This window comes from Pararge aegeria, chromosome 15 (assembly GCF_905163445.1).
Source record: "Pararge aegeria chromosome 15, ilParAegt1.1, whole genome shotgun sequence".
NCBI lineage: Eukaryota > Metazoa > Arthropoda > Insecta > Lepidoptera > Nymphalidae > Pararge > Pararge aegeria.
The window spans coordinates 6,865,554-6,892,154 of record NC_053194.1 but is presented as its reverse complement, the minus strand read 5'-3'; the positions used below and the strand labels follow the sequence as shown (position 1 = coordinate 6,892,154).

The 26,601-nt window shown below is 34.0% G+C and overlaps 1 protein-coding gene across 1 annotated transcript; it reads right to left on the bottom strand.

Moving 5' to 3' along the window:
• Positions 1-20,047: 20,047 nt before the first annotated feature.
• LOC120629892 lies at positions 20,048-23,591 on the bottom strand. Its single transcript, XM_039898968.1, has 5 exons — positions 23,509-23,591; positions 22,276-22,501; positions 21,633-21,784; positions 20,691-20,849; positions 20,048-20,298 (listed from the first exon to the last, which is right to left on the bottom strand). The coding sequence occupies exons 1-5, from the start codon at positions 23,570-23,572 to the stop codon at positions 20,120-20,122; spliced, it is 780 nt and encodes a 259-aa protein (XP_039754902.1). The 5' UTR covers positions 23,573-23,591; the 3' UTR covers positions 20,048-20,119.
• Between the last annotated feature and the right edge of the window lie 3,010 nt (positions 23,592-26,601).

Below are 26,601 nucleotides of genomic sequence, written 5' to 3'. Positions count from 1 at the left end.
AAGTGTATGATACTCGTTAAAAGATTGAAGCATCGTTATTATCAAAATATTACTATCTACAGGACACGGGTCTTCTCTCAGAATTAAAAGTGTTAGGCCATAGTTCACTGCGATGGCCAAGTGCCGATTTGTAGACTTTACATGCCTTTGTGAACGGTATGGAGAGCCCTTAGGCTTGCAGTTTTAATGTTGCAGAATGCGGTATTGAATTTCTAAAAATAAAACGCACATAACTCCGGAAAAAATACGGCCTACGGCCTTATAATCTTCATATTCTGGGAGGAAACCCGTGCCCTTTAGTGGGCCGGAATGGGTTGATACGATAATGATGTTTAACTCAAAAAAAATTTAGAGGCTAGGGAACTCGGTCCTTGTTTGACGTCAATGGTGAAATAGCCTCGCTTTCGGTTCAAAAGTGTAAGGTCCTTTTAATCTCATAGTCATAGTAAACATAAGATTAACCTACCGCATGATCCGGACCGCTCCAGACTATTTCTTGAACTATATTTATTGAAACATATAGGTTAGTTAGTTTTGCTCAACAAGCAGGAGATTGCCGTTTTCTTACAAACACTGTTAGGTGAACAAATTGGTTTATCAATGCATTTTTTGCGCTTTTAGAAGTTTGAGTAAGTGGGAGATGGAGAATGGTATTTTAAAACCAAATTTATTATACATAAGTTACAATAATAATAACATATTATAAAACGATGGTCCTAATCTGACTCATTTTGCAATTTCATAAAAGTTTGATTCAATTTTCCTCATTTGCAAGTCTGATAAGAGATTACTTAGAACTGTTCCAAGTGTAAAGTCGATAGCATTTGACGGTACCTAATAAATATGAATATCATTAGTGTCAGACGGGCAAGCCGTAATATGATTAAGTTTTTATAATTTTTGAATAATTTTTCAAAAAGTTCGAGACGTCTCCGAGTAATCAAGTTAGATACATAAATAATAATAAATCTCCCCCTTTTTTGTGGTCAGTTCGGTCGGTCTGAAAAGCACACAAATTTTATTTTCTCACCTTTAAAAACGTAAACGCTGGGCTAAAATAAATTTTTGTAAAGCTCCAATAGCCAATCGCGTTACTGAGATACACAAATAACATTAATGTTGGCACATTGATGGTCCCATTTGAATAGTTACGTTAATTTGCAGTTCCATTTAAATGTTAATGCGACATTGGTTCGTGGACAATGGTTTTTTAAAGGAAGAGAGTTTTTTTTACTCGCTGTGCCCTAATGCTTCGCCCGTGCAAATTACGGGACGCAACCGTCCTCAATAAATCAGATAGTCCCTTGAAGATTCTTTGGATCGTACTGGTAGTGCCATCGTATGATATTAAATACAGATATAAAAGATAGCAATGACACTTTTTTCGACATATTTAAACATTATCTATTGATATATCTGTTCTTGCTATTAAAGCTTTAATTATTACCATTGCCAATCGGAAACGACCATCCCGGGGACCCACTCCCGTTTCGCCTTACTTATAATACTTTTAATACTTTTAATTACTTACGATGAAAACAATCCCCCAATGAAAAGGCGAATAATAAGTCGATAGTGCTGGGTAAGCAACGCTGACCCAAGCCAGAAAATTGATGGATACCCTATTTTGGAAGTTTAAAATAGAATTTTTGTATCTATCAGTCCATAACACTAAAAAAGAATATTAATCGTCAAAAGAAGTATCTAAATCGCGTTGCTACTTGAATCGCATGCTGAGAGTTAACAAAAAAAAAATCTTACATTTTTATTCAGCCCATTAAGTCCTCATAAATGTGGCAACACAATGTGTTTTCGAGTGTATGTTGTAAAGCGGTTCTGTTTATTCACCACCCACCTTATTCACCAGTAAACAAAGCTGATACTACAGCCTATCCAGTGCATAAATAACTATTTATATCGGTTTAATTTTACGAAGTTATGATGTTAATTCGTCAAACACTCTCCCGAAAGAATTGTGCTGAATTTCGGGATTAAAGTATCCTAGTACCTCGTTGTATGAAATCAAATTATGCGTAGTTTCATTTGAATTCATTTAGTAGTCTGCGCATAATGTGCAGCCAAGATGAGAGACAGACGAGAGACAAGAATTGAGAAAGAATTCAGTTTTGGCTTCAGTATCGATAATAGAGTCCACCCAAAAAAAAAATTCAAAATATCTTCAATGTTCAGAATTCGATCCGTTGCAGTTTTATGATAAGTATAGATTAATTTGTGGTGAAATAAAAAAACCCTTAAACTCGAACACATCAGAGGACGTCATGGACGTCATGGACTTTGATTTATTTTTTACATTACAAGTTGAGCCCTTGACTGCAATCTCACCTTATGGTAAATGATGATGTAGTCTATGATGGTAACGGTAACGGTAACGGTAACGTTAACCCATTAAGGGTTTGGCAGTTATATTAAATCCATACCTTATTTCCATACCTCATTATGGGTTCCTAAGCGATATCACGTCATACATACCCCTAATGGGTTAGCCCTTTACCATCTTTGACTTACAGTCAAGGGCTAAGTTGTTTTGAAGTTAAAAAAGACAGAAAGACACATTGTGAGGGTACCTACAAAGGATTCAGGAGGTCTTATCACTTGAAGTGATCTTTAAAGGGTAACCTAGGCTAGTGGTATTATATAGAACCATTTTTGGGTACCCACGAGTATATACTATGTACACAACAATTATCGCAACTATTCGTTCAAGTAAACGAGAAACACTAATAACACCAAAGCTGGCACCAATATTGAGGCTTACTAGTGCTCATCCAGTTCCAATGTTAGGTCAAACAACAAATAGTTCAAGTTGGAAACATACACTTCAGTTCAAGTAACTTTCAAACAGCATTATGGGCTCCATCTCAGGTAATCGCATCTGCTTCCTGCGACGGCACATTGTTTCCTCTTATCTCAGCTAAATTACATTTGGCTGAACAATTCTCCAGCTTTTGTCTACAATTTCTTCAGCGGTTACGAACAATTATTATTACAAATATAATAATTGTGTTGTTTTTTATAGTTATTTTAAAATCGCGGTAGATTTTTATGGCAATAGACTTTAGCAGCCGTAAATTGTATTTCTATTTAAACTTTCATCTGGCAAATGAAATAACATAATGTTCTCATTAAAATTATAAGTGTCCACAAGGAAAACATCTTTGCGAAAAATGAACATACCATTATAAATATATATATTTTATTATTTTCATAATTATTATTCGAATTCGGTGTTTGCTAACTACACATAATAATGAATGTTACAGATACTACTGTTAAAGAAACACTCTAGACCTGATAAAAAATATGTACGCTTAGAAAATAAAAAGTTTATTTATTACTAGCTGTTGCCCGCGACTTCGTCTGCGGATGATTTTGTTTTTTGATGTGGCATTCAATTTAGTTGTAGTTCTAAAAAAATTTAAAGTATTCAATATCGCTAAGCCTTAAATGAGGGGTTCATCACATTCATCAGATCTACACAAAGTTTGGGCAAAATAAAATACATATTATAAATCGGTTAAAATTTGTCGGAGTTATGGTGTAAAAACGTCAAACATTTTCATCCCCTGGCCCAAAGGAACCGAGCTTAATGTCGGGATAAAAAATATTCTATATTACTTCTAACACTTTCGAGAATATGTGTACAATGTTTCATGAGGATCGGTTTAGTAGATTTTGCGTAAAAGCGTAACAAACAAACTTACTTGTACATTTATAATATTAGTAGGGATAGGGATAGGGATGCACGACATATTGATTTTTGAATGCTGGAACTATCTATTATATTTTGCACTTAATAGAGAAATGATTATTGTTCAATAGTTGAAATTTTTAATGCTATTGGTTCGAGACCACTTGTTATATCCTACACCGAATAAAATTCCTTGTACAACCAAAGGTCATCAGACTACTGGCCACCGCGTCTCCTGCCATTTTTTCTCGTAGAAAAATAAAACTTCCATAATTAATATCCTGACACACACAAGTCCACAACGCACACACTCAAATAACTACTTTTGTTTTTTGATAATGTTAAAATTTAAAAGTATAATTAATTAAATTAATAATAAATAATACATGCGACGTGACATGACTTGAGCTCAGAAAAGTTTTATTCTAATTTATACGGGAGAGATGGCTTGTTAATCTAGACACAGATAAAATCTATCTAGAATAGTCGGTTCTTTATCGTCTTAAATATCGCTTTGTAACAAAAAAATATGGCTCTTGCTTAGTTGTTTATGGCGATAAATAATCATTGTTCTAGTTTAATTTTTTTTTATCTTTGAGAACAAAAATAGAGTATATTGTATCACAAGTACTTATCGCTAGTACTTGCCTTATAAAAGATAATTATTAATTTATTTTTATATATAATAGCTTTGTAATATTAGGGAGGAATAAGTCGTCAAAAGAATGATTAACTTACAGATGTCTATTTATATTATTTTGAGTTTATTATGCAATAATATTGCGGTTTATTAGGTAAAATCTCATGTACTGTCCGTGACGTGGCGTTACCGCAAACTCCAGCAGCTCTATATTATTGTATCATTACTATTTACAAACGTTTGTTATAATAACAATAAACCGCAACTAACATATTCCTAGTACTTAAAGTCTGAAAGAGTAGCATGCTTATAATTTACCGAATTGGTCATTGAAAAAGTGGAAATGTAAAAAAAAATGGTAATTTTTCAGGAGAGATTATAAAAGTTTTTTAAGGGACGTGGTACTATAATCGCCCATACAGAAGGCTTTTATACCTGATGCGCAAAAGATTCGCATCGCTAATGCGTAGGGTTCGGAAGAGCAACATTCTGAGGGCCATTGGTGAGAAGCACGACTACTCCATTCTGAGGCACTGGATATACACACATGTATGTGTATATGTGTGTGTGCTTCAGTATGCCAAGGCAAATATTTAAATATATTTATTTAAATATTTTAATTTTATTTGATTTCATCTCATTGATTTAATTTTATAATGCATTTACTTACATAGTTTTCTAGTTAAGAAATATACTAACACTTTAAGGGGCGAGGCCTAAAATAAATGTTTTTTTTTATTATTTATAAGTATCAGCGTATAGCATAGCTAGCGTTTGAAGCTGCATATGTTTAACTGAAAAAAAAATCGAAAATCATGATTTTTTATTTTTCTCGAAGTTACATCGTATTGGATAACTTTGGCGTTTGATGTCGGTGCAAAAATCGCACGATGCATGCATTGACTGGCAGAGAGGTAAGCTGCTTATTCCAAGGCCTTAATAAATTGCTACGATTTGCATCCAAGAATGTAAAGAATGCACCAACCAGTCACTGCATCGACCCTGCAAAATTTGAGTTACTCGAGTGACGGGAAATATCTGTTAAGTGTATTTGAGCAAATTGCTGCGTTCGAACGGGTCATCGTGTTTCCAAATGCACCTAAATCGCTTACGCTGTAGTAGTAGTCTTTTTTTTTAAATACGATACGTTATACGAACCTCTACCTTTTCGTTATATGCGTTTAGTTATGTGCGTTTTTTACAGTAAAGGAAAACATCGTGAGGAAACCTGCATGTCTGGAAGTTCTCCAAAATGTTCTGAAGGTCATGTGAAGCCTACCAATCCGCACTTGGCCAGTGCAAAGACCGGTGCCCTGTAGTAAGTCGGTCATGGATTGATTTGATGATGATGATAGAGAAGATATGATGTAGGAAAACAGATGCAAAATAGCCGTACAAATCACTGCAAATTTTACTAAACGCCACCATATTTTAATGAGCTACTTTTTGTATTATTAATTAAGTCCACTCTGAGGTTTTTTGGAATAAGCACGTTTGTCTTCTAGGTTATCGATGTAATGTACCTACTTGCCTTGAATATGCACATTTTCTGGAGCGACTAAGTAATTTAATTCAATTCAATTCAATTCTTGTTTATGGCTTTTGTCTGTGCCAACTGGGCACAAGGTACTTCGCCAATGTCTTGTAGATGAAGAAGGCACGAAGGAGATTGATCGGTGAAACTAATGAAAAGTTAATTTTCGCGACTAAGTGATACTAAACCATCGCAATAGACACTTATGCCTGCCAATAATCGAATAAAAAACGATACTACCGTCACTCGTTTTTTTTTCCGTAGGGTAGGTAGTTGGTAGAAAATTCTTTAACATTAAGTCCGCAGTGTGTAAACCGTTTTTTTTGGTTGTCTAATAAAGTGGATAAATAAATTAATAAAACGTGTGTTTGTTTTTTTGTCCTTCCTTTACGTCCTAAATAAGAAACCAACCAACTTGATATTGGCGTGGAGTTAGTTGAAAGGACGGAGAGTAAAATAGGTAGGCTTTGTGAAATACCGTAATAAACGCGAACGAAGGACGCGGGAAACAGCTAGTTTATTCATAACGCGAGTAAATTTGCAAGACTATTTGACCCGTAGCCGGCACGCGGATGACTAAGGACTTCTACGTAATCTCAGTTCTAGCGGAAGCTAAGCTTTGTTTAGGAGATGACTTTATAATCCCATCTAAGAAGCTTATTGTAATAGTCGTACCCATCCTTCAGTCTTAAAAAAGGGTTAATATAATGTTCAGTCTTCATTGTACGCGTAAAGTATACCATTCATACCTAGTCCTAACAAAGGGGCTAAAAGCTTTTAACCGCGTTTAGCTTGCGCAACAATAGCTTCCAAACAATAGGTATTATGAATTCCAAACAAATCATATAGTACGTAAATTTGGCATTTGCGGAACGCCACGGCGTGCACTTCATACATGCACGAAAGCACTGCCTACCTACCTAATTGATACATAACTCGTATAGGATATTTGCCGTTTTATGCAATTTCCCTGCGGTATGCATACCCTGGTAAGAAGCTCAGTGCACGCCTCTGTGGAAAGCTATATTTTGGAATGTGCTAAGGAATTACTTATTCGAGATTGTGTGTAAGTTTGTTTTTCTATGTTGTCGTTCTTCAATAAATAAACGATAAAGCTAAAGAGTATGTATCTCTTTTATTTCATAGCTAGTATTAATTGACTGTGCGGTATCTTTTATGTATATATAATACGATATTGGATAGTAACACGTTTATTGAGCTAGGTAGCAAAACTTGACAGTACGAATACATGTAATAATTAAACTACCCACTTGGTTTTACTTTTGTTAAGAGAGTTTGTAAGGTAAACAAATTATGTAGATACTTGTATATGACATACCTTTCCCATTAGTATGTCATATAAATTAACTAAAGTTTAACAATTTAAATCAAGAACAGCACACTATTAAAAATATAACAGGATCGATAATAATAAATAACTATCTAAGTTTCCTGTGGGTTTTTTCAGGACGCTTTTGAATCCCTCCTATCTTTAGCTTTAAGTTAATGGATGCAGTTTTCACCATTAATTCACAATAATGAAAACAAATATGAATGAACGCTTCATACGTGCATATAATACAGATAAGCAGAAATCATTCACATCACAATCATTATGATGATCATAATCATTATCAATCCATTACATGGCTACTCTAATCTACAATGAGAAGGATTTTGGCCGCGGTCCACCACGTCGGCCAAGTAGGGATCGGTGGACTTTATACGGATTAAAAATCTTTATGGAGAGTTCTTAGGCATTGTGTTCTCCACTATCTTTTTGTCTCACCTTAAGTAATATTTAGGTGCCTAAAACGTAAATAATTTTGAAAAGTTAATGGTGAAGCCGAAGTCATAATTAGTTTTTAGGCAACAATAGTGCCTAAGAATTTTTGTATTTTGACTATCATTGAATTTTATGTTTTTGATATTTTACTTATCTTTGCCGCAGTTTGCTGCGGGCCTCTACGCTACTGGAACTCTTATAGCTCTAGTTTTACATTTACGAATGTAGGTAACGTAACTATCATCTTCATACCATAATAAACACATTTTGTATGCAATGTACGCATCAAAAGTCATCATATATGGGCCTAATCTTCCTTGTGAAAAGAGTGCGTACTGTTGGCCTTATTAGTTGGCGGAGCGGCCTGGAGCAACCGGCCAGTGAAGCTTCGAGGATAAAGCGTAATTTTTATTTACTGCGAAAATGACCAGCAGAACAAAGCTGTCCAGGTAGCAGAGTCTGCCTGTGAGAAAAAGCCTGGGCAAGGAGGCGTAGTTTCGAGGCCCATACCCCCCAAGGTCGCAGCTGCAGCCGGTTTTCTAACCTACCAAGTAGTAAGAGTATGGAAGGTCAAAAAACTATATTTGGTCATTGCCCAGCCTTTACCCTTCAAATGATGATTTCATGGAGTACAATAAACCGTGTCAGCCACCTAGAGGTTAGAAATAATTACTTACAAATTCTTGTATCTTTATGTTATATTCTTATTTAATTATTTTTGACATTTATATTCGCAATTTTTTTAGTTTTTGAATATGATTAATACTAACAAATTTATTAAGTTAGCACATTTAGTGAGTAGAGTACCTCGTTGGTCTCGTGGTTACCATGTTTGGCTATGGATAACGAGGTCCCGGGTTTGATTCCTAGAGTCGGGCTAAAATGGTAAGACCGTAATGTTTTCGGTCGAAGGTTATAGTAGTGGGCTAACCTGTTGTTGTGACGTGTATCACTTATCGACACGTCTTTATCGGTAGGATGGTAACTAGCCACGGTCGTAGCTTATCAGACGTTAGACAGAGGATAAATGTATGTATGGATGGATGTTTTGTTACTCTTTCTCGCCAAAACGACTTAAAAGATTAAAAAAAAAAAATTACAGTTATATATATTCTGCACCAAGATACACACACATAATTTTTATAAATATTATGTAACTAGAACAAAAATAAAAAAATAAATTTCAAGTAAGTAAGAAAATCTGCCATCTGAGATCTTGTAAATATATGAAAATAATGTAAATAATAATGTATGTACTCATAGTATGGTGGGATTGTTACTCTCGAATAAATAGACAGCATATTATATATATTATGTCTGAGGAAGTCTTTATAGACAAAATAATGAGCAATACATTTAAATTGCATATTATATTTACGATGCACATTTCAATGAATTAATCCAAAATAACTTTATCGCTTCAGATATTTCAAGTACAAAAACTTTGTATTTACACAAAGTAATAAAAACACTGAACTCCTAAGAAATCAGAGATCCAACGCAGACGAAGTCGTTGACATCCGCTAGTAGTTGTCCGAAGGTTCATCATTTTTTAAGCTATGTCAAATTGGTTATGTGAGTTGCAGTTATATTTAAAAAAGCAGGTAGTAATATTATATTTTTCAAATCTCTTTGAATATGATTAAGCTCAAGGGTGTATTTTATACATTTAATTTACATTTAAACTTTTTTGTTGCTTTAATATAGAAGGAACGAGAACGTTCATACAAATTTAATTAAATATTAACTTTCCAACCTAATATTCAGTATTAAAATACTTGGCAACTACACAAACAAATTGACAAAGGTTAATTTCTTGTTTAATAAATAAAGTTACAATCTCATTACTTATGAAGTTAATAACCATAGATTAGAAAGTTCTAGAGAAAACTTGTTTGAGTTTATAAATACATTACCTACGGAAGTTTTGTTACCAAGACGAAAAGTAAGATGTGAATACACCAGAAACTACGAATTAGTAAACTAAACTTGTAATTATATTGTGTAGCTAAAGCCAATTTTATAAAGTTTATTTCAAGTAAAGATAGAAAAGGATACCTTAATCTAGTAAAACTTCCGCTTTAATATTATAAAGTGTGTCTGTTTGTATGTACTTATAGAATAGAAAAGAAAAACTGTATTGCAACAGAACATAATAAGAAAAACACAAGGAAAACCGTAATAGTACCTACTAAGTGCTAGGATGCAAAGGCTATCACTAAAAGTGATCTAATGGTAAAGTGTACTTATGTCTTTTTTATATGCAAGTTGTTGCCCGCAAGTTGTTCGAGTGGAAATGTTGCTGTGAATGCCTCAGACTATACCAACTATACCAACCAACTATGCAAACAACATATCTATCTTTTGTTTGTGAAAAAGGAAAACAAATTTATCGCACGGGAATAATAAATTTATCCGGAGTAAAAAGTAGCATTTTTGCTATTTCGGACTATAATTTACACCTATGCAAAATTTCATCCAATTCTTTTAAGCCATTCTGGCGTGATCAAGTATCAAATATTCGCCATTTAATAATTGCTCATAGTAAATATTGTGGGCAAATTTTGATGAAATTATAGGTTTAGCCGAGTGGTTAGGTTAGGTTTTAAGTCATGTGCGTTTTAAGCAACTAAAGTAGCACTTGCTTGAACGGTAAAGAAAAATATCGTGCTAAAACCAGCATGTCTAAAAGTTCGGCGTGGCGTAGCTAAAAGGCGTGTGGAATCCACCAATCTGCACTGGGCCAGCGTGGTGGACTACGGCCGAAACCCTTCTCATTGTGGGAAGAGACCTGTGCTATGTAGTGGACCGTTAATTGGTTTATATGATGATTCTGGAGCCGGTTAAAGGATACTTCTCTCGTTCTTTTAGCTTCATGCCATATCAAAAAAAAACGTGATATGCCAAAACTTATTTAAGTCAGTTTGTCAGCAGATGTATTGCGTCGTGTGGTGACATCAGATCATATTCCTTCTATTCCCGCGGGTCTTGTACGAGGCGTCTTAGGGAATATAACGGTAAAGGGGCAGCAGCGTCTTCTGTGTTGTAATACCATCCACTGCGATCACCAACTCGTCTGGCCGGCGAGGTGATTATGGGCCATTGGAAGAGTCTAGCTGTGGACTTTTATGGACTATTGGGAGTTATTTTATTTTATTGACACTTATTTAAAATCGTTTCAGGATACGAGCGAATCAAGGTCTCAATCTCGTGATAATCCTCCTCCTTAGTCGTTCACTCTTGACAGAGTGGTCGTGGTGGTTGACTATGGTACATTTTGTTTGGCTACAGCAGCCCCCGCGATGCGCCTCCACTTGTTACGATCTTCAGCGTTTCTGGAACATTGGACTATGGAGGCTTGTGTTGTAGCTTTAATTATGTCTGTCCAACGCGTGGGTGATCGACCACGTGACCGTTTGTCTTCCACTTTCCCCTGGACAACAAGTCGTTCCATGGAGTGCTTATTCCTAGTTATGTATCCAAAGAACTTGAGAACTCGTGATAATAATGCAACTAAAAGTAACACATGTAAGTCCACGTGCTAATGACTTGTAGGTACACGTGCGATTATGATCATTTAAATCGTAATAAAAGTTCCTACTCGTAATTTATGTGAAATCTAGAAACAAACGACCAAACTAATTAAAAATACTGTGCGGTGCAGACAATTCGTGGTTTTTTCGCTTCCCATTATGGTATAAGCGCTGTCAACGTTTCTGTGAGAGAATGTCATATAGGATTCCAATATCATCGTCATCATCATCATCCCCTCATCCTCAGAACCTCTCAGAGTTCCAAAGTTCACGGTCCTGGGCTACTTGTTTCCAGCAGCTCCCCATACGCAACTCGCTGCAGAATGTTTCGAAAAAAAAATACCGCATCTATAAAATCAAAGTATTTTACAGCTAAACAAAATACTCCAACATCCATACAACCAATTCCAAAATGGTAAATTGTTCAATTTATTGTTATCTCCCCTCAAAACGCTTCTGGCATCGTGCTATGTCAAATATACCGTTTTTGTTACCAAACACTGGATTTAGTACATTTATTTAAAAGTCCCACTGCCCAGTTTTAAATTGGGTCCATTTGATTCTAAATTACTATCGACTTTATACGTTTGAAATGCAAAGTTATTTGCTTTTCCTAGTAATAATTTAAACTTGTTAGATTATTTTGTCTGTATTATATTCCAGGTGTGAACTATTAATATACCCACATATTATTACAGTCTACGATGGTATGGCGTAAAACAGCCCTAAGATTATTTCAATTTTGTAGACATTTCTGATTCTGAATTAAATTGATGTCCTCTGTGGCGCAGTGATGAGCGCTGTGGTTTCAAGGTCCCGGATTTGACACCCGGCAGAGGCGATTTGGGAATTTATAATTTCTGAATTTTCTTCGATTTCTAGATTCAGAGTTCCGATACGATGTTACGTAGAAATCAACTAGGGGTATGAATTAAATATAACTGCCATATCCCTTACAGGTTAGCTCATTATCTACGTCATCACTTACCATCAGGTAAGATTGTAGCAAGGCCTAACTTGTAGTGGAATAAAAAAAAGCCTATCCCTAAAAGCCTATCGAGAATCTCTTAAAATATAAAAAATATATTTCTTATATTGAGGGAATATAACTATACCATATTGAGGAAATATAACTATAACTACACCAGTATACCTATCTCCTATAATGAGAAAACAATCACTTGTAAGTCATAAATTATAATAAGTACTTCAATTTGGCTTCTTTTTCAATACTAATGATGCAAATAATGATTCCTAAGGTAATTTTGGATCTACCAATGTTAAAAAAATGTAGAAATATGTTAAAAGAATATGTTAAGAAAATAATTTATTACATCGAGGTTAATTGATGAGTTTGAATTTCTTAAAACACGTTTGCTTGAAAGCATCCGGCTCCGCTTTCATCTCTCACAAGATAGAAAAATGAATGTTAAAATGTAAATAATTGTTGATATTAAAAAAGAGCAACTGCTGAGTTTCTTACCGGTACCTTCATCTCGGTAGTATCTGCCTTTCGAACCAATAGCAGAGTTACTACAAACACAGAGATTTGAGGCTTCAAAAATGCTCATAGTATAAGCCTATTTTATATATTTATTATAATACCACTCTATTGATAATAATTTGACGAAAATAATAATAATCAGAAACAGACATTAATATTTACAAAAAATTTTAGCTAACTAACTGTTCACTTATAGGCATGGTACACAAAATTCTGGTGCTATAGCCCCTTGAATCGCTAGACTTAGCCGTTGGGCTAAATAAGCGCCAGCTCTTGGGGTACTACTACAAAAACGCCTACTTGAAATAAATGAATTTTGAATTTTGCATTTATTAAATACTTGTGACTATAACTCTGTAGGTATTTGTTGCTTTACTTCCGTGAAGTCCTTTTTTTTACATCAAAGTAGTATTTGTAAAGCAGCAGTTGTTCGTTCGCGTTTGTGTCGTTTTCCTTTAAAACCATCCATTTTTGGAACCATCTGTTTTTTGTGGGCTTAACCTTGCCTATGCCCTTCCTATGGCTTGAAAAAATAACAAACAGTTTGGTGCAAACGCATCGTAAGCCGTTGTTCAAGATATTGTGAGATAAAATATAAATACATCACGAACTGCTATTAGTACAAATAAAGGAAAATTGTAAAAGGCACAACTCCGACCTCCCTGGCGCAAAGATGAGCGCTGTGAATTTAAGGGGGTTCCGGGTTCGATTCCCGGTAGTGGCACTTTGGGAACATATCAAATAGCTCTCTCTCTCCCTTGTGGCTAGTTACTACCCTACAGACAAAGACGTGCCGCCAAGCGATTTAGTGTTAGGGTTCGATGTTGGAAACCGATTATCGGGTATGACTACCATACTTCCTAAAAGGCTAGCCCGCTACCATCTTAGACTGCATCATCACTTACCTCTAGGTGAAATTGCAGTCAAGGGCTAACCTGAAGTGGAATAAAAAGAACTATCACGAACTGCTATTGGTTTTTCAATTAAAGAAAATTCTAAAAGGCACATCACCGACCCAACATTAAACATACATTTTAGTGAAATTATGTCTGCGTGGAAAATTCGCACAATCATGGGCTGGTTTCTCACTCAATTACTCCTTTTGTGGCCAATGAATCGTCTCCAAGCCTCATTATAATAAAGGGTATTAAAGCAAGGCGCCATAATATTGCTCGTAATTAAAGGGGCCTTGGTATTGTCTGTGTCACACAACGAGGGAGTATGCGGTTACAAAGTTCATCATAAAATTCTGTAACGTCAGCAGTCTTTACTAATATTATTAATGCGAAGGCGTGTCTTCCCTTCGCAACCTAACGCAGCAATCAATCAACTTAATTTTTGGCATAGTTAGTAGAAAGGACTGAGAGAAACACATTTCTAAATTTAAAAGTACCTATATAGTTGGTATTTCTAAAAATGTTTTAATAACTAGATTTAAATTAATATTATTATTAATTGTGTACAATTTACACGGTAATTTATTTTAATAATTATAAACTTTGATATTATTTTTGTAACATCGTAAAATTGTTTTTTAAACTTAATTTACAAATGGTTGAACCAATTCATGTAATAATCAAAATTATTATTGAAATAATGACAGATTTGTATGACATTCAGTAAGTGTACAGTTAGGTACCTACTTTGAAATCAAATATTTGATTTGATTTGATTTGAGTACCATAGCCTACGTTTTATCCCGGGAAAACAAACGGTTCCTATAGGGTTTGTAGAAAACTGGAATAAACCGGAACCGTAAGAACGCTGGCACCAGCTACTTTAATATAATTTATGTTATAACTTACCTGACAGATATTATAATAATTACAAACTTACATTAATATCCACCAAATATATTAGCCGTCTAACTGTTAACACTTATGGGCACGGTACCCATAAAGCTGGCGCTATTGACCCTTTGAATTGCTAGACTTAGCCGTTGGGTTAAACAAGCGCACCCTCTGTCACCATAGGCACGTCGAGGATAATTTTTGGGACACAATATTAATAAAAATTTTCGTGACCATGGGCCCAGTCTCAAACGCAAACGCCGCAAAAACGTAGTCATTAAAAATAACGGAGTATTTACAGCGCTTAAGCTTTTGAGCAGATTCGGCAGCTGAATCTAGCAGATTACATATATTCACACCCATCACAATGATTCTCTCAACAATAAACTCTTCTGTTTAAACTGAGTATAGCCTTAAAGTTAAGCAATTTTATGGAAAACCAGTTCATCCTTTGACAGCACTATTCTTAATTTTGTGGTTTCATGGACCTGCTCAACTTCAAATTACTTACACAAACATTCGTTTCTTTCTTTAGGAAGCCCTTTATGTACCGCAAAGGGGTACCTACTACCAAAAACGATATGGTCCCAGGCTGCTGTATTCGTCTGTAACAAAATACCTGATATTTACAGCTATAGCAATTGATATTTATAACAATAAAATTCACGCAAATAACTCCGCAAATTTAAAGGGTGCGTACCGGGGATTGGAATGTGTCCCCCCGAAAGGGAAACCACTAAACTATGGCCACTTGATAAACAATTAACTACTTATACGGTATATTAAGGTTGAACTTTCTAACCGCATGTTGGTTTTTGTGATAACGGATGTCCAATAGTCATTGTATCCTCATTTTCTTAAAATAATATAATAAATTTTAATGTGAATATAATAATAATAAAAAATTCTCTTAGATTATTGTAGTACTGACTCTAACATAGTAATTGCCCTAACCAGGCGCTGCTAGTAATACGTCCGTCTTTCCTACATCTTCATTTCCTTTATATCACTTCCGTCCGGGCACAGTATCGTACCGAGCGTTTAATTCGCATCATTGTTATAGTCACACGGATGGCTGGAGTCTTGCGCTAACATCGTTTCTTTTCTTCATTAAATAACTCCATGTTAGGTACTGCTGAATCTAACAACCGTACGTGTTCACTACTTAAATAAACTTTAAGACTTATAGAGTACCTACTGAAATAAAATCAGGGCCAAAAGTCTGCCATTACATTTTTATGTCTTAATCTTTAATATGATCACATTCATTAATATTAAACAATCGACACTAGTCTAATATTATAAAGCCCTGGTTCGGGGCAATTTGAATATTAATATGGTGGGAGGGGGCTATTCGAATATTGCCCCGTATGGTATGGTGGGAGGCTTCGGCCGGGTCCTTGCCAACATAGATGTGCCGCCAAGTGATTTATTGTTTCGGTACGATGCCATGTAGAATTCATCGAGATATGGGTATAATACAATTGTCATAACTTCTAACAGGTTAACTCATTTTAGTATCATCACTAATCATTAGGTGACATTGCGTACAAGGGCTAACTTTTAGTAGATTAAAAAAAAACATGCAGATTGCATACCTGAGGGTAAGTGAAAACCAGAGATAATATATAAACAGAGCAACTTCACAGAGCATGCAAGGAGTACGTCCCGCAACAAGCCGCCCTGTGTACATTAATTACACCGGCAAACACGCCCTCCATGTATTGTAATGCTGCTGGCGGCAAAAATAAGCATGGCGATAGTACTTAAGTAGTATAGGTATTTATTAATTATCAGTATCTATATATTATATTGTAAGTTTATTAATAATAATATTAATCGACGGCCGAGTGGCGCAGTGGGCAGCGACCCTGCTTTCTGAGTCCAAGGCCGTAGGTTCGATTCCCACGAGTGGAAAATGTTTGTGTGATGAACATTAACGTTTTTCAGTGTCTGGGTGTTTAGCAGTATATTATAAGTATTAACGTGTATTATATTCATAAAGATATCCATCAGCTATCTTAGTACCCATAACACAAGCTATGCTTACTTTGGGGCTAGATGGCGATGTGTGTATTGTCGTATTATATTTATTTATTTATTAATAATAAATAATATATTTATATATATATTATTTATGTAAATATAGGTATACTAGCCGACCCGTGCAACTTCGTCTGCAACAAATCGGTTATTACCGGAAAACACGAATAAAATGTCATTTTCTAAAAATGAATCCTTACTGGATGGATTTAACGCCCCCGAAACCCGCTGTATACTAAATTTAATGAAAATCGTTTGAGCAGTTTCCGAGATTCCAATTAAATATATATATATATATATATATATATATATATACAAGAATTTATATAAAGAATTGCTCGTTTAAAGATATAAGATATGCAAACATATGTGTATATTTTTATGCACCACCTACCTCTTCTCTTGAGCTGTATTTTACGCCATTGGTTTCCTGACAGAGTTCGCTTTGTAGCGATGAGGCCGCCAAATTGTATGCTTTATTTTATTAAAAATAACATTATTTGTAGTAAATTATGATAACTTAGGTTTGTATCAACCACTGAACCAAGCTTAACAATATCATAAACTGGTTCTCAATTTCGTTTCTCGGATGAAAATTGTTCGATACCCACTTCCAAGATAAGAGCTGGCTGTGTGCCAAATTTTATCACGAACGGTGCACTGATGCTGAGCAAGTGGCAAACAAACAAACATACACGATCGCATTAACAACATATTTTATCTAGATTTTCATTGCGAAAACTACAAAGCCCGTAATAATTAAGACACTGGGCCTCTTGTTTTGTTTCCCAAAATAGCATGAAGTTAAATGAGTAGGTACTACGCTTTGCTGTCTGCAAAAGAGACTCTCTGTCAGCTTTTCTTTTGTAACCTCAGTAGAGGATTTTAGCCTCTAGACACTTAATATGAAACAAAAGTGTCTGTTTTATTACAAAAGAAAATTGGGTTTTATTTTAGGCGTAACAAAGAGACATTTCAGAAGTTATATGGGGATTTGTCAAACTACCAGACATACTGTCATACAAAGAGTAAATTCCAACCAGTTTACTTGCAGATGCTCAAATTACAAATGTTAAAACTCTAATTATGTCGTCTAATATTTATAGATAGATATCAGATGTCTAAATATTGGCCAAAAATTGTTTTCTTTGTTGTGGTTTTCTTCCATAAAACTCTCACAGGCTAGAAACTGAAGCCAACATACTCGGTTATCATGAAAAGTAATTTATAACAATGGACAAGCTAAAAGATGATCTGGAGCAGTAGTGAGCCTGTACCTGTAATGAGATAAACTTATAATGCCTTGGTATGTAGGTTTAAAAGTAGCCTATCTCACTCAATACACAGAATGCCATCTAGCCCCAAAATTAGCGTAGCAATAAAAGTGTATTCATTAATATATTCATTCATACTTATAATATACAGATACACCCAGACACTGAAAAACATTCATGTTCATTAATTAATAATTCATGTTCATTACTGCCTACTTAGCGTTCTGGTACGATATTGCATAGAGACGTATGGGCTTGATAAAATCATTCCGTAATAGGTTAGCCCGCTTTCATTTTAGACTGCGTCATAAGTTGCCACCACGTTCTAACTTGTAGTGGAATAAAGAAAACAACATCGGAATAATTTGTGTAAACGCAAAATTTTATTTGATCTGGTTGTTAGGATTTGTTTCACTTTTTGCCATTTAAAGCGTGTCATTAATCTTCATTGCCTCAACCATTTTCTACATATTCATGATCAACAAATGTTACACGGAATTGTAATTGTAATTCAAATGTAAATTTATATTGCTCTTGGTTATCCGTGCAGCACATAAGAATGATAAAAATCTAAATTTTAATCGTTGGTACATTAATTAACTCAATTGCCAAAATAAAAACAATTTGGTATCAAAAGTCTTTTTCACATTCACAGTAAGATGGTCAGTTGAAACTAATTAGGCAAAAGTCGAGATTTAAAAACTCACCTCACTTTATCAGGCTTAATTAATGATCATCTTGACATTGAGATACTGAATACTTGAGATATAGGTATTGTTAACCTTTTTTTGTTTTTTAATTTATAGGCTACAGTTTTTATTTTGGTATCTAAAACTTATTGTGTAATTAATGATATGCAACAACACTATTTATTCACAGAATCGTCAATACTTAAGAGAATCTATACTTTGTCAGGAGAACAAATTGAACAAATGAAGTCCTCGTGAAAACCTTAAGAAGGACCAAAGGATTGGATAGTTGGAGACTAATAAAGATTTTTGCATTCCTTTTATTGTTTTGTTGTCAATACATGATTTTGTTAACAAAACCTAAAGTTAGGTGGGGTAAAAATATGTGCCATTCATTGGTAAACTAACTACTATACCGCTTAGCTCGGATAACATTAAAAAACTACTTTATCCAGACTACTTCTCTGGCTCAGCGGTAAACGATTCAAATTCAAGTTCAAAATTCATTTATTTCAAGTTGGCCTAATATAAGCACTTTTGAAACGTCAACTTTGTCTGTTTGTAGTGACTCTACCACAGATTCGGAAGGCAGATTCTACCGAGAAGAGGCCGGCAAGAAACTCAGCAGTTTCTCTTTTCCAACATCAACAATTTACATTTTACATTTTAACTTTTATTTTTCTATCTTGTGAGAGATGAAAGCGGAGCGGGATGCTTGCAAGCAACCTTGTCATTAAGAAATTCATCAATTGTGTAGTTACCTCGCTGAAAAATATGTCTTAACATATTCTTTAAACTTATGTATTGGTAGGTCCAAAATCAACTCAGGAATCATATTATAAAAGCGTATACTCAATCCCACGATGTGGTTTTAAGTTGGAGGTTCCGGGTTCGAGCCCCAACAGAGGCAATTTGGGAATTTATTATTTTCGCATTTTCTCACTGACGCCGACTAGGGGTACAGGTTTAATAAAACTTATATACCCTAACAAGTTAGGCCGTTACCACCTTAGACTGCATCATTGCTCACCAACAGTTGAGATTACAGTAAAAGGCCATCTTGAAGTGGAATAAAAAGAAACGTAACATAGACTTTATTCTTTTTCAGTAGTAATAATTACAGTCTGAAATAATGGTTTAAGTAAAGAAAGCCAGAAGAAAACGTGCTTTTGAGCTGCTTAACCCGCGTGCACTGACTCAATTATTGTTTGTTGATTTGAGAGCACCTGGAGCATAGAACTCTAGTTTATTTTGTTTTTTTTTTTAAGATTTAAGACAGAGGCAACTTTTAATAGGTCAGTGTTTATTAATTTGAAATTTTCGTGCAGCAGGCGTAGGACGTGACTAGTTTCTACCGACAAATCGATACCGATTAATCGTATTTGTAATACGATTAAATTAATTTTTTCTTCATTCTCTCAATCTGAGACATGTACCTTTATTTTTTAACCCAACAATCCTGAACTTCAACAGATATTCTTTAATGAAACAACTTAGTGTAAGCCATTACTAATAAAACAATGTTTAAGTATTTGATGTGTTATATTTTTATACAATATTTATAATAAATAAATAGTGACAAGATAAATAAACGAAATCACATGTTGTAAGTTATATTTATACGTTCTTCACGTATGTTGATAAATCTGTGCTAATGAAATGCTTGACAGGAGTGTTTTCGAAGAAATTGTCTACTACCTTAGATAAATGTCCCATAGCCACATTGAAGAAATCTTTTGAAAATGTATTGAACAAAAACTGCACGTTTTTCCCCATGAAATCGTTTATCTGTTTAGCTGAAAACATTTCAATAGCTGTAATTTATAATCATCAATAACATAAGCTTAATTAAGATTGTGGACACTGGCCTCCTTTATATAAGAATAGCAACTCTTGTCCAACTATGCTGCATTAATACTGGATGGTAACGATTATCATAAGATGTCAGTGATAATGACATTTACAGACAGATTAACGTATTCTCCTATGCAGACTATAATCTAGGCATCATAATAATTAATAGTTAAATTGATATTCAATGTTATCATATTTAATCCTCAAAAAATGACGTTTGGCATTGCAACATCACTGCTTGGCTGCAGAAATAATCATGGTGGCAGCGAACGAGCGTATTTCCCCGGACGAGCGTCCACAAAAATCTCTAGTACTAATAAATATTAATACTTACTCGCGTCTTGTTTTCCTAACACCATTTTATCAACAACCATTGTTGCATCAACAATTTTGTAGTCATGAATTGATTTTTCTGGCTTACATTTGAAGTATACGTCACCATCTTGCTTTTTAATGGTATCATAAAAATATTCCAATTTCAAGTGCATATTATCTGTAAATTAGAATCGTGGTTTTAGCGATTTTGAATAGTTATCAAATTTTTTATAGCGGAGCTAATTTTATTATGCTCCAATCCCGGGCTCTTATATTGAAATCAAATCGTAAATCAATCCTGCAATATTTATTAAGTCACCTATTTATTGGGTTTTCAATCATTAATTTCACACGAAATAAAATTGGTAGTCTAAAAGATGTAAGAATATATTCTTAGCCAAGGTTATTTTATTCATTATTATATATACTTATACAACACCATTGTTAAGGTACGATACTTATTATTATGGTTGCAATAAATTTTATTTTCCTCGTACTCCATCACTATGATTTTCATGAAATTTTCAATAACTTTATATTAAGCCTATGCACCAATTCCGCTTTTAAATTTAATATTGAATGCAGCGCATAGTTACTTTATTATAAAAATAGTAAATTGCAAATATGATTGATTATAATGATAGCTTTAAAGTTGCTCTTCTTTAGGAATGACTACTGGCCTTTTAAAACGTTTTTAATTTATGCTTGGCTATGAATTCGAATTTCAAATGATTTTTATTTTGAAACATGGAATCGTAGTTTAAAATTCAGTAATTTATTTTTTGAACGATTGTTTTGTTTCCATCATATTATTTTTGTACCAGACTATTTGCAAATAGGGAGAAGTGGCGAATGATCTTCAGGCTAGTAACAACTTCCACAAACAATTTTCAAAGTGATTCCTACATATACCTTAATTTTGACTTTTGAATTATTACCTGCCGGATAAGTTATAACTCACCTAGTTTAATTTTGGCATTACCACCGCCTTCGAGTGCTTTGCTTCCAAGACTATTCTGGAGAAGTGGGCTTATTTCTCCCAATTTGACTTTCACTTTCATGACTAGATTACAAACCAATTCCAAAACAAGATGCCCCTTCTCATGTTCAGATCTGACGGATTATAAAAATATATTGATAACGGGGTAAGGTAGAATCATAATCTTTATTTAATTCATTAATCCACCAATCTATTTTGGAGCAGGTTCGGGGTATATGCTCTACGAGAAAGCCTGGGCGCGGCAGTGTTAGTAGGTTTGTTATGATTTTTTTTTTAAATCCAATACAACACTAGTGGTAGGTTATGATGCAGTTTAAGATGGTAGATAATCTGTTAGGAGTATATGGCACTTATATGAAACGTCGCCGTGCCGTCACGCTAAATTGCTTGGCGACTTGTCGTTGTTGGTAGTGTGACAGCCACTGCCGAAGCCTCCCACTAGACCAGACCAGAGGAAATTCAGGAATTAATTAAATTATGAAATCATCTGCCGGGGATCAAATCCGGAAGCGCTAATCCCATAATGATGAAATGGAGGGAAGATTTTTACGACCACATAAATTATTCGAATTCAGGCATATAGATATTTTTATAGAATACTTACATAATATTTTCAAACACACAATCTTTAATTCCTCGTACTTCTCCTTCTACTACAGTAATAGACAACATATCTAGAATTGATACTTTAAATTCACTTAAAGAAAATGGGTCAATTGGTGGTATATTATATTCTGCAATGCCAGTTTGGTCTATATCCTGAAGAATATTCTTCATAAGATCTTTATAACAAACTGTGTCATCCATTTTACATTTTTGTAATGATTCCACTGAAAAAATTGTTTTAATTATTTGATTGTTTAACATTTTCATTTTATGACTATACATATTTTATAACTATTATAACTATTATACTTTTATTTTTGAAGAAAAAGCTAAAGCGTGATTAAAACATGTATGGAGATCAGCACTGTTGGGTGATAGGTATCGATATGAGAACATTTTATGTTTTGCCACTAGGTGTATACGTAAATTTTTTAAGTGTTTTAGTATGATGGTGACAGAAATTAATATTCAGCAATATTTTTGCTCAGTGCGATATAGCTGCTTCCGGACCAGCATATACAGCGTGTAAATGAAAACAAAAATCTCACTTCACAGGCTTTACAGGTACATTAAGTACTGTCTAAGACTTATCTGTGAAAGCGAAAACCTACAAATTTTTGAGTAAACCACTGTCATAGTTTTTACTGAAATAAATCAAATACAGCACTACCATCATATGCAAAATTAAAATCAAGTGACTCCTGTAACTTAAGAAAAATAAAAATATGCTTTTTTTGAATTAATATTTTTCCTATTTTTTCCTTGTGAAATATACTTATGCATCCTTCAAAGGATTACGTAATTCGGGTACGTTGTATAACTTTATAAACCATTGATCGGCAAAAAAAAAACTATTAAGTGACCATTCTAATTAGTGTCTTACATTTACTTTTGGAATGGCGCAAAAAAAACTGTTAAGTAAAGTTTCTAGAAATTACCTAAAGTGCTACTAAAAAGCAAACGTCTGTGTAATTTAGCGTCACAATATTAATCTACGCGGATCTTTTAATATAAATGTATAAAGGTAAATAAATTGTTTCTTTTTTTTAATTTATTGTTATCTAATGAATGTATTTTTGCTAAAAATAACACTGCGAATTTAGGTTTTCTGTGGCACGAGACATAGAGATGAATTTATTTTTTTGAATTTATTGTTAATTTTACACCTAAATTTGTTATTTTGGGATATGTTTTAACATTTATTATTTATTTGTATATTTTTAACACTTACCAAAAGCTGATTCGCAAAATGCAACTAGCGCGCATGTTAACGCAATTGTCCACTTTGATATCATTTTGAAACCGTCTGTTACAGCTGCTCCGTACAGAATAATTGAACTAACCAAGATATCCTTATATAAGTAGGTTAAAAGGGCAAAAAAAATCAGGCATCACATAATGTAGTTAACATCCATACAACCGGTCTGTCTAATTAAACCTAAACTCAATTAAATCCCTGAGATAAAAATACTTTACTACAATATGTTGATAATTATAAAAAAACGCCTGAGTGCGAGTTGGACTTGTACCCAAAAAGGTTCCGTACCAATGCACAAGATAAACACATAGTATAAACATTATTAACAGTGAGCAGAAAACAAATGAAACAAAAATTTTTGGCCCTCGCTTAATTTCAACTATTTTATTTACAGACACCAATCACAGACAGCGAAGGCTTAGTTATAGGCGTTCACCCTTCAACTACGGAACTCTAAAATGCGATGAACAATAATAATTCTACGCTCCGGAATTCGTTACAAATATTACGGAAGGGTAATAAAGTGTTAGTGTTTAACAGTGCATGTATAGTAATATCTTTGTTTGTAAATAAGTTTTTATTTATAACTAATTATGCTAGGCAGTAATTCATCTGTCTTAAATTTTAAAATGCCAAAAACAATATAAATATGCCCGCTTAGCACACGTAGCCTTGTACCTACGTAACCTACTTAAGCCTTTTTATAGTTACTATGGCTACTATGGAGCAGATGGCTCATTGACGCTTGGTGGAAAACCATCGTCATTAAACATAGAAATTCGTAGGGTATACAAGAAATCATCTTGAGGCGTTTGTCATGAGCCTCAGGCATAAATCTCAGGTGTCCGTAATTTCATTGGCAACCACGTTAAGCCAGAATGATGCAATGATGGAGAAGTAAGCATGGCCGCAGTACTTCTTCAGAGAAGTTTTGTAACAAAAAGCTCTAACTAATAATCAACAGTGAATGATAAATAATAACCCATTAGCTGTTCACTACAGAGTACGGGTGTCAAAATGAGAAGGGTTTGTGCCGTAGTCCATCATGCTGGCCATCGGCGGACTTTACACGCCTTTAAAAGTATTACCGAGAATTCCCAGGCATGCAGGTATATCAGGATGTACCTACCGCCAAAGTTGATTTAAGATTTTGAACTTTAAGTCACTAAATTAATTTTAAAATAGAATGTATTCGCTCCATAGCTTTTTCCCGATTTTATAACTTTAAATGAAACAGACATAATAATAACAAGCATAAACAAAAATTTTAAAATTCAAGTTTTTAAATTTTATTTTATAATGTGAACATTTTATTTTACATCACAATTATCTTCAAAATTGCGTATGAAATATTAACTTTAGTTATTACATGATAAAGAGTTATATGATTTAATATTTTGTAAGCTCACTGCATTATACCGACAAAAAATACCTTTAAGAAAAATAATATATGAGATATAAAACTCTAACCATCTTCATGGTAAATTACTGCGGGCACGTCCGTGTGGTCAAAATATTGAATAAAGGAAACTGGGTAAAAATTTTTAAAGAGAAGGTTCTTTGCTTCCGTTTTAAGTACTGGCTCGATTTTCAGTCCCTGATCGCATCTGTCAACTACTCTATAACTGCCTTACATCCCTAACAGGTTAGCCCGCTATTATCTTAGACTGCATTATTACTTAGAAATGTACAACAGAAGTTACAGCCAAGTGGTTGTAGTGGATTTAAAAAACACTGACAGGCATTATAATCATGAAATGATTTCGTTTATGGAAAAGAAAACATTCGCTTTTAAAAAATCAAGTAACTTTGATATTTAGGAGTACATCTATGGTAGCAGTATCATTCAGTTTGCAGCAGTACCGTTGTTTTTGGATTTTGGTGGAGAAATCTATCTTTTGAAGACCTATAAATCAAATTTGGTCTTCATACTGATAAAATAAATATACTACGACAATGCTCTCATCACCTAGCCCCAATGTATAGATGACAGATGAATATTTTTATGAATTATATACATTAATACTTATAATATACAGATCCCAGGTATTTGCGAATTTTGTTTGAAATCATAACACTGCATGCAATAACGACACAAATTATTTTATATTTAAGGTAAAAACCTGACGATAAAAATGCTACAGAATTTTTTTTGAATATGAATGGCAGAACCAGTTCAAAAGAAATATGCATAAGCAAGAATCATAAAAATAAAATACCAATAATTCATTGTATATTTTTATTACAATGTAAATCGACCGTTGAAAGAATATTATTTCGTAAATCAATGGACGATGTAACTTTAAAGTGGCGTTGCTTTACGATAACATTTTTTTCTTGTTCGTTGGGCTTACATCTTCAAGCTATAGTGTGTGATATAAACTTTTTTTTACTGAACAACTAGCTGTTGACTACGTCTGTTTTTTATTTTGACAATCCCGCAGGGACCTTCACATTTCCCTGGGTAAAAAGTATTATTCTACGCCGTCTCCAGGATGGAAAAGATCTCTACGCAGAACATACGAGTAGCTTAATTTGGTTAAGAAATAAAAACCGTGCATAGGTGAGAAATCCTTTCAAGTCCCCTAGGAACCCTGATACTTTTTAGGGATAAAATATATCCTATGTCTATCTCCAGGATACAAGCTATATATGTGCCAAATATAGGTAACAACACACAAATAAACAAACGGACACATTTTCAGATACCCCATATTTGTATGTATATTAATAGGATGCGAGATGAAGTGGATTGAGCTGTTAAATCGTACAAAAAAGCTAAATCTATAAAATAGGTCTTGGAACTTATTTTAGGAACACAGACTACTTTTAATTCCTACAAAAATACTTTATTAATCATACGAAAGTGAGTTTGTAGTAATAACAATAAAAATATATTATTCGCAAAGCAACTTCACGTCAAAGTTGCATCGTCCATTTAATTACGTAGCATTCGTTTAAGTGTGTAACTCATAGCATCCATACTAACCACAGGGACTAACATTATCATAAAAGCAAAAGATTTCTGTTTGTTGGTTATATAATATGTTATTTTGTCACTAATAT